General features: G+C 56.4%; 1 protein-coding gene across 4 annotated transcripts in view; it reads right to left on the bottom strand.

Moving 5' to 3' along the window:
• Positions 1-14,288, bottom strand: part of SLC12A3 (solute carrier family 12 member 3) — a 37,663-nt gene extending 23,375 nt beyond the window's left edge. For 2 of the 4 annotated variants that reach the window (XM_068991679.1, XM_068991681.1), the window contains exons 1-12: positions 14,007-14,288; positions 13,417-13,563; positions 11,939-12,014; positions 11,169-11,264; positions 10,728-10,867; positions 10,226-10,336; positions 9,088-9,199; positions 8,046-8,176; positions 2,941-3,025; positions 1,855-2,009; positions 1,503-1,610; positions 951-1,074 (exon numbers count right to left, since the gene is read on the bottom strand). In XM_068991679.1, the coding sequence (XP_068847780.1) occupies positions 951-1,074; positions 1,503-1,610; positions 1,855-2,009; positions 2,941-3,025; positions 8,046-8,176; positions 9,088-9,199; positions 10,226-10,336; positions 10,728-10,867; positions 11,169-11,264; positions 11,939-12,014; positions 13,417-13,563; positions 14,007-14,288 (1,567 nt within the window). The remainder of the gene's footprint in view (positions 1-950; positions 1,075-1,502; positions 1,611-1,854; positions 2,010-2,940; positions 3,026-8,045; positions 8,177-9,087; positions 9,200-10,225; positions 10,337-10,727; positions 10,868-11,168; positions 11,265-11,938; positions 12,015-13,416; positions 13,564-14,006) is intronic. The other 2 variants (XM_068991680.1, XM_068991682.1) reach the window with 1 other exon arrangement.
• Between the last annotated feature and the right edge of the window lie 1,757 nt (positions 14,289-16,045).

Here is a 16,045-nt window from a genome sequence, read left to right as displayed (position 1 = left end):
AACAACCCAGATGAAAGGACATCAAATTGGAGGAGGGGGTGGACTGAGGGTGATCAGGAAACAAGCGGCAACACCTGGGACTCCCGGCCTGGCCAGGCGCTTCCAGCCCTGGGTGTGGCCCTCCTGCCTCTTCCTCTGGTGTAGGACCCAGTCTGGAAAGTTTCCCTCGAGTGAAAGTGGGGCTAGACCACTAGGCTATGTCTCCTGGGTTGGTGGTGCCAGCCCAAGTTGCAGGGATTCAGCTGTGGCAGGAAAGCGCCCCCCAGCCAGGGGAGGTTCACCAGTCACTGACCCTGGCCCCATTCCTGCATCAGGAGGAGGGTCAGCGGTCTTCATGGCCACTGCTCTTGCTCGGTCAGGTCACCTCTCTCCTAGCACTCTCTCCTAGCAGGTTCTGCCTTGTTGGCTAAACTTCAGAAAGTACTGGGGAGTGGGCACACATGAGTGTGTGCATCTATGAATGCGTGTGTGTGTACATACGTGGTCTCTTCCTGCCCATCAGCAACACACCCTTTACGCATTGTTGCTCCCATTTTGCAGACAAAGAAACCAAGGCTCTGGGAGGTGAAGTAACTTCTCCAAGGTCACTCACCTGGCACATGGCAAAGCCAGGATAGAGGTCAGTCTAGCTAACTGATTAACTGGGATCTTTCTCCAAGGGCATCCCCTGTCTCGGACCCCAAGGGATCCAGTAGCTCAAGGTCTGAGAAATGAGGTTGATGTAGCTTCTGCACCTACAGAGATAGTGACCCAGCTGCTTGTATCAACTCCCGAGGAGCAATCAGTCGCTTGCCCTGTGCTCCCGGTGTTTCCTGGGGGCTGGTTCAGACCTGGGGGCGGGGAGGGCCCAGATGCTAGCACACAGGAGGGCAGAACCAGGGAAAGCAGGTCGGGCCCTGCCAGGTGGCCAGCTGGAGAGGTGGCGGCCCTGCGTGCCCTCGGCTACTCACCGATGATGATGAAGGCCACGGCGATGGCATAGGCCAGCAGGTAGCCGCGCACCGGTTCATTGTTCTTGCCGTAGCCTTTGCCGAAGAAGCCGATCAGCGGGTACAGCTGGTCCAGGCACAGGCACTGTGGGCACAGGGCGATGCGCTCACCCCCTGGCCAGGACCTGCCGTCCCCTCCCCTGCAGCCGCCTGGGCCCCAGCCCCTGCTTGCTCTCTCGGTGACCTCAGCAGGGCACTTCCTGGCTTCTGTCTCTGTGAAAGCTGGGGATCTCCTGCCCTCCCCACTTCACCATGAAGACTGAAAGGGGGCTGATCACATCGGAGGGAGACTGGGAGGGTGGGCTGCAGACAGGGTGCCAGACTGTGAGGGAGGGTGCGGGATGGGAAAGGTGGGTGCTCATCAAAGCTCAGCACAGCCAAGGGGCTGCTTCCTGCAAGCCTTTGCTTTCCCAGCTCCTTTCCCTCCCAGCCAGACACCAGGTCACATGACTCCTCCGGCCTCTGGAGGTCACCTGGCCTCCCAGACCCTCCTGCCCCCTCCTGTGGCCTCACCTGGAAGACTTTGGCAGCAGAGACGAGACACGCCAGGGCAGAGGAGAGGGTGGCCCCAAAGATGCCGGCTGTGATCAGGGGTGCGAAGCCCGACACCATGCTCATAGTCTGCAGGGACATGTGGTTCAGACCCCTGAGGTGAGGAGTGGGCCCAGAGCCCCCACCTGGGTCACCCCAGTCCCCATAGCAAGCAGGGGCTCTGCCTGGAAGCTTCCACCTGAGCCTGCAACCCTCACTGGGGCCCCTATCTGAAGCTCTTTCCCTAGCCTAGAGCCATCCCCCAAGTCTTGTCTTTTCCAGCCCGTTCCAGCCTCCACCCGGCCCTCCCGGCGTCTGGCGGGGCCACGCGTGCCTGGTAGTAGTTGATGAGGCCGTAGCGGCAGCTGTGCTGCTGGGCGCACTCGGTGAAGTTCCAGCCGTAGCCACAGGCCAGCCCCTCGCAGGCGCCTGAGCCAGGGGTCACCGTGTCATTCAGCCCCCCAGAGGCATCTCGAACCACACAGGAGCCTGGGGAGGAAGGAGGGCATGGGGAGATCTCCCTCCCCTCCTCCCTCCTCCCCTGCCACCCGGAAAATGCTGGTCGCTTCTGCAGAGGGCGAGATGCTGCTGCTGGGCCAGCTCTTCCTGTACTTTGTAATAATGATGATCATTTTAGCTCTATGCAGGAGCACTTTTCACACGCCAGGCCCTGTGTTAAGCATGTTAAACACTTCTGGGAAGCAGGCATTTCTATTATTTTTGTTGTTGCTATTTTATAGAGGCACAAGGAGCCTAAGTGACCCAAGGTCACAGTGTCCTCCTTATGATGGAGGCCTGACCCTTAGGCCCAGGGTGGCTATGACTGGGCTGTGTCCCTTGGCCATCTGTGAGCAGCTCACCTCACACAGGGGTTACTGAGAGCAAGAACGTGTGTGAGGGTCTCAGTGAGAGGCAAGTGTCAACAGCCCAGGCCTGGGTCCAAGCCCCACCTCTACCACTCAGGCTGTGTGACCTTGGGCAGGTCACTTGACCTCTCTGAGCCCTTGCTTTCTCCTCCATCAAAAGGCAGAAATGACCAGTGCCTGGATTAAATGTAATAAGGCATGTAAAGGACTAAGCACATGATAATAAGTCAGTTGCTAGAATCATCTTCCCCGTCCTCAGCATCACTCTTTTTATTATTCTTAGAGTTGGAGCTTGATTTTTCCTACAGGATTTTACACGCTTGAATCTGTAACCTGAGGTTTGAAGGGATCAGAGGAGCCTCGTCTGACCCCACATCTCCACCACAAACTACCTCCCACCATAGAGATGTTCTGGTTGCCACCACGGTGCCCAACACAAAATAAAATCCACGGCTCCACTTCCTGGTGTTGCCATGTCCTCCCGGCCCAGCCCTCCCTGTTAGAGAACTGACTGCACCCTGCGGCCCCTCCAGCGCTCTGGGCTGGCGGCTTACCGATGGTGGCCGAGATGGCCAGGTAGGAGACTGTGGTCCAGAAAATGGCCATGAGTGTTCCCTTGGGGATGGCTACTGCAGGGTCCTGGAGGAGAGAGGGAGGGAGAGGGGGGTCAGGCAGCCCCTCCCAGGCCCTGGCCTTGTCAGGCTGAGGGTGGGGCCGCCACCCCTGATCTTGGCCCCTCAGAGCCCCTTCCCAAGGGGCACCTAGAGATTGAGCATCCACAGAGGAGGACGGGACAGAATGAAGGTGGCGGCTGGGACCACACCCTGGGCCCTGGGAGCCGGAGGCAGGGAGAGGAACTCCTAGCAATTCCTCTGGTCCCTGAGGACACCTGGCCAGTGCTTGCCCTGAGGGCGGCGAGGGGGAGGGCTCCTGAATCAGCCTTTGTGCGTGCATGAGTGCTCAGCTCTGTTTGACTCTGTGCGACCCCATGGAATTCTCCAGGCAAGAGTATTGGAGTGGGTTGCCATTTCCTTCTCCAGGGGATCTTTCTGAGCCAGGGATTGAGCTCATGGCTCCCTCATCTCCTCATTGGCAGGCAGATTTCTTATGACTTAGACACCTGGGAAGCCCCTTGAGTCATCCTGCCTGCGGTCAGATTCAGGTGATCACCAGGTAGCCTGCCTGTCCTCCCACACCTCAGCCCCTCCAGCCTCACAGGGATGCTGGCGAAACAAATCCATCCTTGTTAAGCTCCTAGACCAGGGCTCAGCTCATCAGTTGGGTTCGCTGCGTGTAATCCCCATTACGCATCAAGTGATTTGTTTGATTACATAGCCAGGAATATATAGACCAGTCCCCAACTTCCTCCTTCCTCTCAGACAAAGATCTCTGCTGGTGCTTTCCTGGCAGTAACAGCAGACCTTCACACCCACATCACATTCACTCTTCCAGGCACTTCTCCAAGCATAGCTTCCTGAGAGGTGGCTGGTGGGGAAACTGAAGCCAGGGAGCCAGGAGGAGGGCCCAATTTGCAGAGCCTTAAGCAGCTCAGGCCTGACATGTCAAGGTCCATAGCCTCAGGCCCACCTCTTGGGGGCACTGGTCCTGGGTGGAAGGATAGAGGCTGGGGGTTTTACAACAAGTTTCTAGTCTAGGTATGGACCCCAGCCTGGAGGGCAAGGCCACGTCAGCCATGGGAAGTCAATTGGTAAACCTGCCCGCCTTCCCTGGGCCATTCTGCTTGCCACTCAGCTGGCAGATGCAGAAAGCATCAGAGGTGACACAACTTGGATAACTTGGAGGGACCGTGACACTGTTCAAGTTCATGGACAAGTCAGACAAAGCTGACCATGGTCCAGCTGTCTGCCTGAGACACTGGGGGCCTGAGGTGGGACCCGTGGACGCTCTATGATGACGAGGCCCTGAGGCTTGGCCAAGGGAGGAGGTACAGGTGAGATCCTGCCCACACAGGGCAGATGGTGTGCCCACCACAGGGAGGACCGCAGTGCACTGGGGAGCAAGGTTGGGGAGATGCACCCAGAACCCCGGAAGGCCTCATGGTGGAGGGGACGACTAAGGTGACTCTGAAGGTGCTGGGTGAGGAGGAAGGGGGTGGCAGGCCAGAGAAAAGTGGGAGTAGAGGTGCCGAGCTGAGGGAGGCTGGAGTCTCTGGAGCATCCTAGCTCTGAGGTCTCTGCTCTGCAGCCGTGGTCCAGCCAGCCCTGCCCTGAGAACCAGGAGGGCTCGCTAGGTCAAGCACACAGGGTCCCTGGGCCCAAGGCCAACAGACCAGGTCAACGTCCATCTCACCTACGATGGGATGAATAGTCTCCAAAAATTCACATTTATCTAGAAACCTTAGAATAGGGCCTTATGTGGAAATAGCATCTTTGCAAATGCAGCTAGTTAAGATGAGGTCATACAGGCTGAGGCGGGTCCTCCATCCAATGACCTGGTCCTTGTAAGAGGAGGCGAGACCACAGAGACAAGCAGGGGAAAGAAGGCCATGTGAGGACAGAGGCTGAGACTGGAGGGAGGCAGCTACATGCTGAGGAGCCCCGGGATTGTTGGAAGCCTCTAGAAGCTGGGAAAGATTAAAGGCAGGAGGAGAAGTGGCCAACAGAGGACGAGATGTTTGGATGGCATCCCCGACTCAATGGACATGAGTTTGAGCAAAGTCCAGGAGATGGTGGAGAACAGGGAAGCCTGGTGTGCTGCCGTCCATGGGGTCGCAAAGAGTCGGGCATGACTGAACGACTGAGCAAGAACAAAAGAAGTTGGAAGAGGCAGTGAAGGACTCTTCCCTAGAGCCTTCAGAAGGGCATGGACTCTACAGACAACTTTGTTTGGACTTCTGGCTCCTAGAACTGTGTGAGAATAAATTTCTGCTGTTATCAGTAGTCACTAAGTGGGTGGTAACGCATTATAGCACCCACGGGAAGTGAATACATGAGGTCTCCATCCCGCCCCTACATTGGTCTGAAATCTCAGAGCCCAGCTCACAGATCAGGGATATCTGGGTCCACATCCTGCCTAGCTCTTTCTGGCTGTGTGCCTTGAGACCAGTCCCTTACCCTCTCTGGGCCTCAGCAGCCCTCCTTCCTCACCTATGAAATGAGAGAGTAGGCTGGCACATAGCAAGTACACAAGCAAGCTCACCAATGTGAGCGGTTAGGTGTGAGCTGTGTGGTCACACAGCCTGGCACAGATCCCACGGCAGTCACTAGGAAGTCCCTCGTCTCAGTCCCCATCTCCCCATCAGAAAATTGACTTCATAATAATGCTTTCCTTGGCCTTAGCACAGGGTGGTTGTGAAAAGGAGACCTCCCTGATATTGTGGTCATGAGACTGCTCTGTAAGTACTAAAGGGTTGGGGGACGTACGGGGTGAATGGAGACAATGCCAACTTTGTCATCACCCCTTTAGGGCTCGGCTTACATGTCACCTTCTCAGGGGCTCTGGCCACCTTAGCCCCACCGCCGCCCCAGGGATTCCGTCCCTGCTTCTCTGCTTGATTTCTCTCCCCGTCACTCAGCCACCGTCAGGCAAACTACATGTTTTACTTATGTATTTGCCGATTGTGTCTCCGACGAGGCATGTGAGCTCCGTGAGGGTAGGAATCTGTGTGTTTTGTTTACTGCTGCTTACTTACTGTCAACAAGACACTGCCATCAAAGCAGGTGCTCAAAAATACTGGTTGAATGATGAAGTTGTAATGAAGGTGAGCCTTCGGTATTCTAGAAACTTGGTATTCCAGCTCCTCTGCCCCTGTGTGCAGGGCCCTGGGCAAGCCCCTGACCCCCTCAGAACCGGGTCTGCTCCTCTGTAACGTGGGGACGTGATGCTAGAAGACTATGGTGGCACCAGGATATTATTTGTAAAGAAGGAGGCACCCAGACGTCCCTGGTGGTCCAGTGGCTAAGACTCTGAGCTCCTGATGCAGGGGGCCTGGAATTGATCCCTGGTCAGGGATCTAGATCCCACATGCCTCAACTAAGGCCTGGAACAGCCAAATAAATAAATTAATTTAAAAAAAAATAAGGAGGCATTGTGTTGGCCACAAAATGACACTGACCTTGACAACTGGCCCTTGGCACTTCCTCTGGGCTGCGCGCCGTGCTAGCAGTTTATGTAAATTAGCACGCTGAGCCCTTCCTGCCCTGTGAAGACATGGCTGCGTGAGCCCCATTTTACAGCTGGGGAAGCTGAGGCCCAGAGAGGTTTTAAGAGACTTGCATAAAGTCCACACGAACAGGACTACTCTTTGCTGAGGACGTGCTGTCCCAAGGAATGGGCAAGGGACCAGAGCCAGAAGGAAAGGGCCCCTTTAAGGCTCAAAGGCATTTAAGACAGAAGAAGGTACCCCTACCACCCCCAGCTCTGAAACAGCTGCTGGGCCCTGATGACTGCACACTGGGCTGATCAGCAATCTAAGAAGCTTGATGAAGCATCTAGATAAATCCCCAGGCTACGATTTTCTACGACAGGGCTGGGAGGGGGCACCAGGCCACTGAGCACATGCCTGAGCTCTGCCAGGACCTCAGGACAGGCAGACCAAGCCCCTGCTGGCCGCTGCCCAGAGAAGGGAGGGAAACAGCAAACCCAGCCTCCCTCTGAATTCCAGAGCCAGGCTGTGTTCGAGAATGCCAACACACGATTCCTAATTCACTCAAGAACGTGATCAGGGAGCACTTTCAAGCAGAGCTGGCAGTGGAGGGTGAGGGTTCCCGGCACAGAGCCAGGCTCCTCTCTGTCCTCCTCCACGTGAGTACCAGCTCCTTGGGTAACCCCTGCTGGAGAGTCCTCCTCCGGCACCAGCTTCACCTCCACCCAGAAGTGTTGCTGGAGCTCCTGCCACCTCAGCCTGCACGTCTGCCCTACTTTATTACACACTCAACTTCTGCTCTTACACTTCCTGTCTGCCATATCCCAGCACTATCCACTTGACAAACTGGCACCAGGCACCTAGTGCTAGTCAGACTCGAAGCTGGGAATGGGGACACAGAGTGAGCCCCAGCTCTCCAGATGCAGGGGGACAGAGACGCAAGTGGCCTGACACCCCTACCCTAGGGGAACTGTGATGCTGACAACAGGGCAGGGAGAGATGTCAGGATGGAGGTGTTAATCTGCAGGAGGGACAGATCTTTGTAAGGTGAAGAAACGAAGAGGGGGAGCCCCAGGTGGAGAGCACAGCAGAGGCAGCGGTGGGAAGGAGGGACAGGGGAATGGGGGCAAAGTGGTAGATCCTGAGGACTGGGCAGGGGTCATGGAAACAGCAAAAGTTCCTGTGGGGCTGGGACCTCCCAGGCCAAGACAAGGAGCCTGCCTGATCAGGAGGGTGGAGGGCCCGGGGAGGCTGTGCCTGAATCCGTCTGAGTGTTGGAAGTCAAGCTAGCTCAGTCTTCCCCTTAGGCTGGGAGTGTCAGGGTCAATGGAGGAGGAGACCAGCCCATTTTGGGGGTGGCATTCAAGGCCTTGAGCGCGGTGGTGCCAGTAAACGCCCTTGGAACTGAATGGGCTGAACAGGATGGATCTGGGCTGCTCTGGATTGAGTTGAGCTGAAGTTTACAAGCTCTGGCTCTGGGGGCTCAGTGCCCAGCCCAGTAGGACATCCTGGGAGGATGGAGCAGGAAGTGGGAGGGATGGACGTCCTGCTCACCTTGAGGTCCCCAGAGATGTTGGCTCCTGCCAGGATACCTGTGGCCGACGGGAAGAAGATGGAAAACATCCCGAAGAAGCTGCCGTCCATGCCTCTCCATTCAGGCACCAAGTTTTGGACAAAAATGTCCGCTGGAAAAATGAGGCCTGAGTCAGGGCCTCCTGGAAGGTCTGGCACCCCTTGCTGGGCCCAGGCAAGCAGGCAGGGGGCTCCCATGGCAGCTCGCGCCTCCCCGTGTAACCGAGCAGGATCCTACGAGGCCTTCCCGGAATAGACCCCTGCCCACGTCCTCTGCCTGCCTTTTGTCTGGTAGGGAAAAAACCTTAGTCAAAGAAGAAATTTAATCAGAGAAGTGAGAAGATGCAGAGAGAATGGAAAACAGTCAAGCAAGACATAATAATAATAATTTGGCCATTAAACAAAGTACCTCCTCTTTTGCCTCAAGGGCTGTAGATAATATTCTGAGCCAAATCCTTTCAACTGTTCTGCAGCCACTGACACCCCCAGCAGGTGGGAGAAGTTAACTGCGTGCTGCCCAGAAGTACGCAGACCCCAGACCAGCTGGAGCCAGAAGGTTGATGATGCTGACTCCCAACCCACCTTACCTGGTTAGGCACCCACAGCCCCCTCCCTCTCCCTGTCTTTATAAACCTTTCCCTGAAAGCCTTCAGGGAGTTTGGGTCTTTTAAGCATTGCTGCTGCTGCTAAGTCGCTTCAGTCGTGTCCGACTCTGTGTGACCTCATAGATGGCAGCCCACCAGGCTCCCCCGTCCCTGGGATTCTCCAGGCAAGAACACTGGAGTGGGTTGCCATTTCCTTCTCCAACTTTTAAGCATTAGCTGCCCTGAACTCTTTGCTTGGTACCCTGCAATGAACACTGCACTTTCCATCACCACAACCTGGCATCAGTAGATGGGGTTTGCTGCACACAGGCAAGTGGACACAAATTTGGCTAGGTAACGGAGCCCTCAGAATGGGCCAGGTTGGTGGGCAGACTGTCTCTGTCTCCGGAGCCACAGGCGGGGCCTCAACCCACACGTACCTCGGTAGCTGAAGAAGCCTTTGGAGGCCTTCTCCTCAGATGGGGGGATCAGCGTCCCCACCAGATAGTTGGCAAATGAGACCATGATGACGAGGAAGAAGAGCACCTGGGCCTAGGGGAGAGGAGCCTGGAGGTCAGACAGTCTGGCCCTGCCTGTTCAGGGAGCCCCAGCGGTGAAGAGCTTGCCCAGGTCCCTCACTCTCTCATTCATTCATTCATTCAACACCTATTATGCTGCAGCCAAGCTCCTGTCTTGCAGACAAATAAGGAAGATGAATCTAGCGAGTGAATGGGGGTATCACAGGGGCTGGGTTGGGGCTCCTTTAGGAGGGTGGCCTGGGAAGATGTCTTCAGGTTCCTAGAGGAGGAGAAGGGAGCAGCAGCGTGACAGGAGCAGTAGCTTGCTGCATTCAGGTAACTGGGAGGAGACGTGGAGTAGGAGGTCAGAGGGTGAAGGTGAGGAGGGGATACAGGGCCATGATCGCCAAGCCTGCCACTGAGGCCCGACTTCTCTCCCCTCGTTTCATGCTGAACCTCTGATCTGGGGCTGGGCACAGGTTCAGATGATGCTCACATTTCCCTAGGCCCCCTTGCAGTAAGGTGTGGCTATGGACCGCATTCCGGCCAATGGGATATGAGCAGAAGGAATGTGTATAACTTCCAGGCTGGGCCGGAAAAGTAAAGGCGGACAGGGATTTTTCTCCTTTTCACCCTCTTTCCCCTTCCTGGGGCTTCCCTGGTGGCGCAGTGGGAAAAATCTGCCTGCCAATGCAGGAGACACAAGATTCCATCCCTGGGTTGGGAAGATCCCCTGGAGGAGGAAGCGGCTGCTGGCTGGGCTGTGGCCAGGGAAGTGGGGGCCGTCACGGGCCAGGCAGGTGAAGGCCGCACCCCAGGGGTGGAGAGGCCACAGGGTGGAAGGAGCCTGGGTATCCCCCCCGCCCGCACCCTGGGGCCACACACACGAGAGAGAAGCAAACAACTCTGGCTTGAGGCTCCCTTCCTTGGGGTCTCTGTCACAGCGGCAGAGCTCAGGACCCAGCTGATACACACCAGAGGCGGAACCAGGAGCAGGTCCCAGGACTCCGGCTTCTACACTTGACCTTGCCCAGGCCCCTCTCCAACCTCCTGCCCTCACCTTGGACTCCCACTCCATGCCAGCAAGGGAGATGGCCAGCAGAACCGTGACGGTGGCCACGCCGATGATGCGGATGTCATTGGTGGGGTCCACGATGGGTGAGCCATACTCCTGGGGAGGGGACAGGCCAGGCTGCGTGCTGTCCCCGCACACCCCACCCCTCCAGGCTCCTCCACCTTGATTTCCCTCATTTATGGGTGTCTGCTCACAGGAACACACACACTCAACCCCCTTCCCTGCCAACAGGTCCTCCGTAGCAACTACTGCACGGGCCTGGACAATTTGGCCCTAAAGGCAACATGCACCCTAGAAGGTGGTTTCTGGGAATAGTCTTTATTTGCTGAGATCATCATAGTCACCTGCAGTGGTCAGACTGTGGCTTTGGTCCCTGATGGGAAAGCTGGACAGAGAGAGGGGCAGGAAGGCCTGGCACAGATGGGGTGGGGGCGGATGCGGCAGGCCACCTGGGCTCCCTCTGCCCAGGCTCCCACCCCTGCCTCACCTGCAGCAGGTCCCGCACAGTCTCTGCGAAGCCCACGGTGTGCATTGCCACGCCCACGGCATTGGCGAAAGCAAAAATGAGGCCAATGGAGCCGCCTAGCTCTGGGCCAAGACTCCGGGAGATGAGGAAGTAGGTGCCACCTGCAGGGGACAGAGCCAGGAGCCATGGCACAAGAGGAATCATCTGGCTGGGATGGACTTGGGATGGGCAGAGCTGAGGCTCAGAGGAGGTGAGCGTGGGACCCAGTGGTCCATGGGGGAGGAGAGACCCAAGGCCACCCCGTGGGTGTGGAGAGACTGCCCAAAGCCTACATCTGCAACCAGAAGAAGCATCCTCTATTTGGGCCCGGGTGGAGGGTAGGGAGTGGTTCAGAGATCTGCCCCCAGGGTGAAGACTCAGGGTCCTACCAGAGGAAGGTCTGGAGGCTGGGGTGGGGCCCACCTGACTTGACCTTGCCATTGGTAGAGATGGCGGAGATGGAGAGGCCCGTGATGGAGGTCACGGTGACGGACAGCAGGATGATGATCCAGGTCAGGACTGTGGGGGTGGGGGAATCATTGCCCCAAAACTCAATCAGAACATTTCCAGAATGAGAAACCTGAGTCAGCCAACTGATTCACCATGGGACTTGAGTTACTTTCCTTCTCTGAGTCTCAGTGTTCTCATCTGGGAAATGGGTCTCTGTCTACCTCATGGTATCTTCTGAACAGCCAGGGAGCTGATAAGGCAACATGTAAAGGATCTTTACATATGGATAGGGAGGCATTTTTTTCTTTAATAATAAGAAATACAGTAATAGTTACCTCTTGCTGAGCATCTCTGGTGCCAAACCCTCTGCAGTTTTATGCACATCAGAGGAACAGTTATTGCCACATTTTGGTAATGAGGAAACTAAGGCTCAGAGAGGTTAAATGCTTGTCCAAGGTCACACAGCATGCTATGGAACCAGCAGCTGCTCTGTCCTCAGTGAGAGATCCTAACCCAGAAGCTCTGTGGGATAAATTTGGCTCCAAGAGGTTGACTTCCTGAGGGCAAACTGAGCCAGGGAGAGCCCCCAGGCCTGCCGACCCACATGCAGTGCTCCTCGACCGCACTGTCCTCAACCACGCTGCCCTGACCTCGGCCACAGCAGGGGCCTGTGGGCTCCATAACCCGAGTTCAAGACTGGGAGGACCAGGCCCCTTCCCCTGCACCCCAGAGGCAGCACTCACCAATGCCCGCTTGGGCGGTAATCCAGGGGAGCCGCAGGTAGAGAATCACACCCCAGATATTGAGCATGCAGCGGATCTGGGAGGAGAGGGGGGTCAGAGGCCACCTGGGGGCCGGGTACCCCAAGATCAAACACATACATCCCTGTCCCCAGTCATGGCCTGGCATCAAGCACCTAGGGGACACCTGGGCTCTTTCTTTGCTTCACCCATGTGAGCGGGTGCCCTCTTCAGTGCCTCTCTGGTTCTATGGGGCAGGGAGGGGAGGGGTACCCAGAGACCCACCTGTCCCTCCCACCACTCTCCTGCCCTCCTTCCATCGAGGCCTGAGGATGGGCAGCAAGTCTATCACCCCTCACCCTGCTCCAAGCCCAGGGTCCTGTGTCTGCCGGCCCCAGTCATGGCCCAGTTGCCAGCTGTTGGCCCACAGCCTGGCATTTACGGAGAACTTGGCAAATGCCAGCTGAGCTGATGCCCCACATACAAGCAGAAGTCAGGGCTCAGGTTGCTGTGACGTCAGCTTCCAAATTTAAAGCCAAGCTGGAGACCACAGCTGAGGCTGGAATTCCCACATGGGAGGGATGCGGTGGTCTTTGGAGTGGGACAGGTGGCAATTACAAGTCCTGGAGATTTTTTTTTTTTTAAGTCTTTAAAAATTTTAAATTTAATTAAAAAAAATTGAGGTATAGTTGATTTACAATATTATATTAGTTTCAGGTGTACAACAGAGTGATCCAAAATTTTAGGCCAGATGGTGAAGACCTGCATATGTGCTGAGGCACTGAATGGGGCCCACACAAGGCTCTGGGCACCAAGGGAGGGAGGGAGGCCAGACGCTGGATCTAGAGGGAGGGGTGACCATTCAGATGGAGAAAGAGGCACAGCCCGCAGGGAGTTGAAAGAGTTAAGGTCAGAACCCAGGCCTCCTGCCTCCCAGAGTGAGGCTAAAGCTTTCTCCTAGACCTCATGTGACCCCCTCTGTAAAGTCCCATAAAGTCTTTCAAAGCCAAGTTCATTAGATTGTTTGCCATCTCGGTGGGACCTAACACGGCAAACCAGCTCCTTCTCATCGTGGAGAACGAGAGCACAGTTGTGGAGCTGTGTGTTAGGTGCTGCCCTCTCGTGGCTCTTAGGGGGAAACGCAGTTTCTCCCAATAACTGCAAGGCAGGCAGTGATTCATGCACTTTGTGTCTATTAACTTGTTTAATGCTGATCACTTCATAGATGAAGAAAGTGAGGCATGGACAGGTCACATGATGAGCGGAGCAGTCAAACAGAGATCCACCCCAGGGCCAGGCCTCAGTCTGGGGGGCTAAATGGAGGTCAGGAAGCAAAAAGGGAGAGAAAATCTGATATCGCTTTGCAGAGGGGGAAACTGGGTCGTGGGTCTGCTTTGACCACTGCCTAATGAGAGTCAGAGCTGAGCTTGAATGGAGCTCTGTCTCCCCAACCCCCACTCCTGGAAGACCCATCCACTCACCATCACCCCTTTGACCCAGCCAAAGCGCACGGGCTCCTCGGGGTTCTTCTCGCCATTGGTACCTGCCTCATCCTCCACCAGCCCATCAGTCATCTCATGGCTGGGCCTGCTGTCAAAGGCGAGGGCATGCAGGTGGCTGCCTTCCTGCTGGGAGCCCAGAGACCATGGGTCAGGCAGGCCGGGGTCAGGACAATCCAGCTCCCCTAGCTCCTCCACCATTCAGCCTCCAAGGCAGCAAACCTAGTAAGCCCCCTCTCTGCTGCAGACCTTCCCTACCCTTCTTTCCTCATCTCCTTTAAGTGTGAAACCTCTCTAAACTACTGGGAACTCATTACTTCTCTGGGAAGTCAAGATTGCTTGACTGGGTTGCCAAAGACTGGGCAATAAACATTACAACAGGTGCCCAGAGGCTTACAGCTCCCATGCCCACATTTCACACGGGCCTCTCAGCCCATGAGGAAGACCGTTGTCTTCCATGGAGACCGCTCTGTGTCCCCACAACACAGATGACAGAGCTGAGGCTTGGAGAGGTTAGGTAACTGGCCGCGGTCACACAGCAGGAAGGTCTGCTCCTCTGGGACGGTGTTTACCTTAAGGAAGGAGTGCAGGTCGGCCAGTGTGGGCCGGGCCTTTCGGGGCTCACCGGGCAGGGCGCTGTTGGCATAGTGCTCGTAGGCGGGCACCACATCGATAGTGTTGTAGCCAAAGGTGCGATTGTAGAAGGTATTGCCGTGGGTCAGGTGGCTGGGGTGGCTGCTGTCATAGGCGGCTGGTGGGGGGGGTTCTTCGCCCCCCAGCAACGTGCTGATGGTGAAGCGCCCACTGCAAAGAGCAGGGTCCCTGGGTGTCTCGGACACTGGCAGCTCTGCCATCGTGGGCTCTGGGCATCAGGGGAGGGGGCCAGGGTCGGCGGGGACATGCAGGGTGGCTTTATAGGCTGGGCCCACAGCAGGGAGGAGACGGGGAGGTTGGCCCAAACCGCCCACAGCTGGTTAGCAAGGTCCCTGGACAGGGTGGGAGGCAGAGCACGTGTCCATTGCTGTCCTGCCCACCATCTGATCGCAGAGATAGCAACTGGCCTTGGACTGGGAGCTGGGGCTGGCCCAGCCCCTGGGTCCTAGGGAGGCTCTTCTGAGTCTGAGGGCAGCAGACATCTGCAGCTGAATCCCAGGAAGGAGTGGACCCACAGGGACACTATGAGGGACCCCGTTAGGGACCCCAGAGACAGCCTGATGACCCTCTCAGAAACTTTTTGTGTCAGTTTTATTTAGTTAGCATTTTGAATAGCTGAGTGGTATGACATTTAAAACAACATGTGTGTGTGCTCACTCAGTCATGTCCGACTCTTTGCGACACCTTGGGCTATAGCCCTCTAGGCTCCTCTCTTTATGGGATTTTCCAGGCAAGAATACTAGAATGGGTTGCCATTTCCTACTTGAGGGGATCTTCCCAACCCAGGGATCAAACCTCCATCTCTTGAATCTGCATTGGCAGGCAGAGTCTTCACTGCTGTGCCACCTGGGAAGCCCCATTTAAAGCAACACACACACACATATATAAAAGGTTAGTCTCTCTTACTCAGACCCGAGTCTAGTCTTACTCGTCCTCCCAGAGGTATCTCAGAATGTTTACACCCTTAGGTGCCAGCAGCTCCAAGCAGAGTTCAGCAGGTACCAGGTGTGATCTGCAGTCACCTGGGGACCACTGAGCCCCTGGGGCTTGTGGCTGCAAGACTAGTGGACACTGACCCCTGCACACCACTTACAGGGCCACTGGGGTGTGGAGCCCAAGGAGCCAGCCCTCACCCCCTACCCTGGGCCAGCCCAAGAGCAACCAGCTCCCACGGCAGGCAGCGGGCCAGGCGCCATCCTAGTATTGAGCCAGATCAGCCTCCAGTTTTGCCAGCATCCCTGAGGTCAGCCTTTGAATGCACAGTGGCCATGAGGGCGTCAGTCTGGTCACCAGAGACACCAAAGCCAAGGCAGGGTGGGGAGCTGAACTTTGAGTCATAGGGGATGACACAGAAGTAGCTCAGGGTTTGAAGAGATGAGTTAGTATGGTGGATGCCTGATGCTCTGCCTGAAAAGGACATCCCCCAGCTGCTGGGAGGAGTCTCGGCGTCTGCCCCTATGGGAACGGCCTTGCCTATGGCCGAGCTCCCCAGTGGAGCTCTCGTCCAGTGATGGGTGTGGGATGCAGAGGCCTGGTGCCCTGCCCCCGGCTGTAAAGGCCCACCCCAGCTCCAGAGGCGCCTGGGCTCAGCTGAGGCTTTGTCTCCACAGCAGCCCGTGCCTCTCTGTTTCTGTCCTGCTGCCTCTCTCCTCCCCACGCCAGCTGCCAGCGGGGTGAAGGCTCCATGGTGAGGACTCCAGGGCCAGGACTCTGGGTCAGTTTTCCACCTTCCTTGCAGCCCCCACCCCACCTGCCAATTCCTCCTTCCCTCCCATGGGGCCTCAGGGCAGAGCTTACAGATCTTATCAGCCTCTCCATCAAGAGAGGCTGATTAAACTGCCACTTGACTGGTGAAAATCACAGCTGCCCAACACCCCCTCACACTGTGTCCCCGAGCAGCTGTGGAAAATTCCTGATTAAGATCTCAGGAGAGGAAGTGGCTGGATTCCAGCAGCAC

This window comes from Capricornis sumatraensis, chromosome 20 (genome assembly GCF_032405125.1).
Source record: "Capricornis sumatraensis isolate serow.1 chromosome 20, serow.2, whole genome shotgun sequence".
NCBI lineage: Eukaryota > Metazoa > Chordata > Mammalia > Artiodactyla > Bovidae > Capricornis > Capricornis sumatraensis.
The sequence above is the reverse complement of the archived record's forward strand: the minus strand, read 5'-3'. Positions and strand labels throughout refer to the sequence as shown.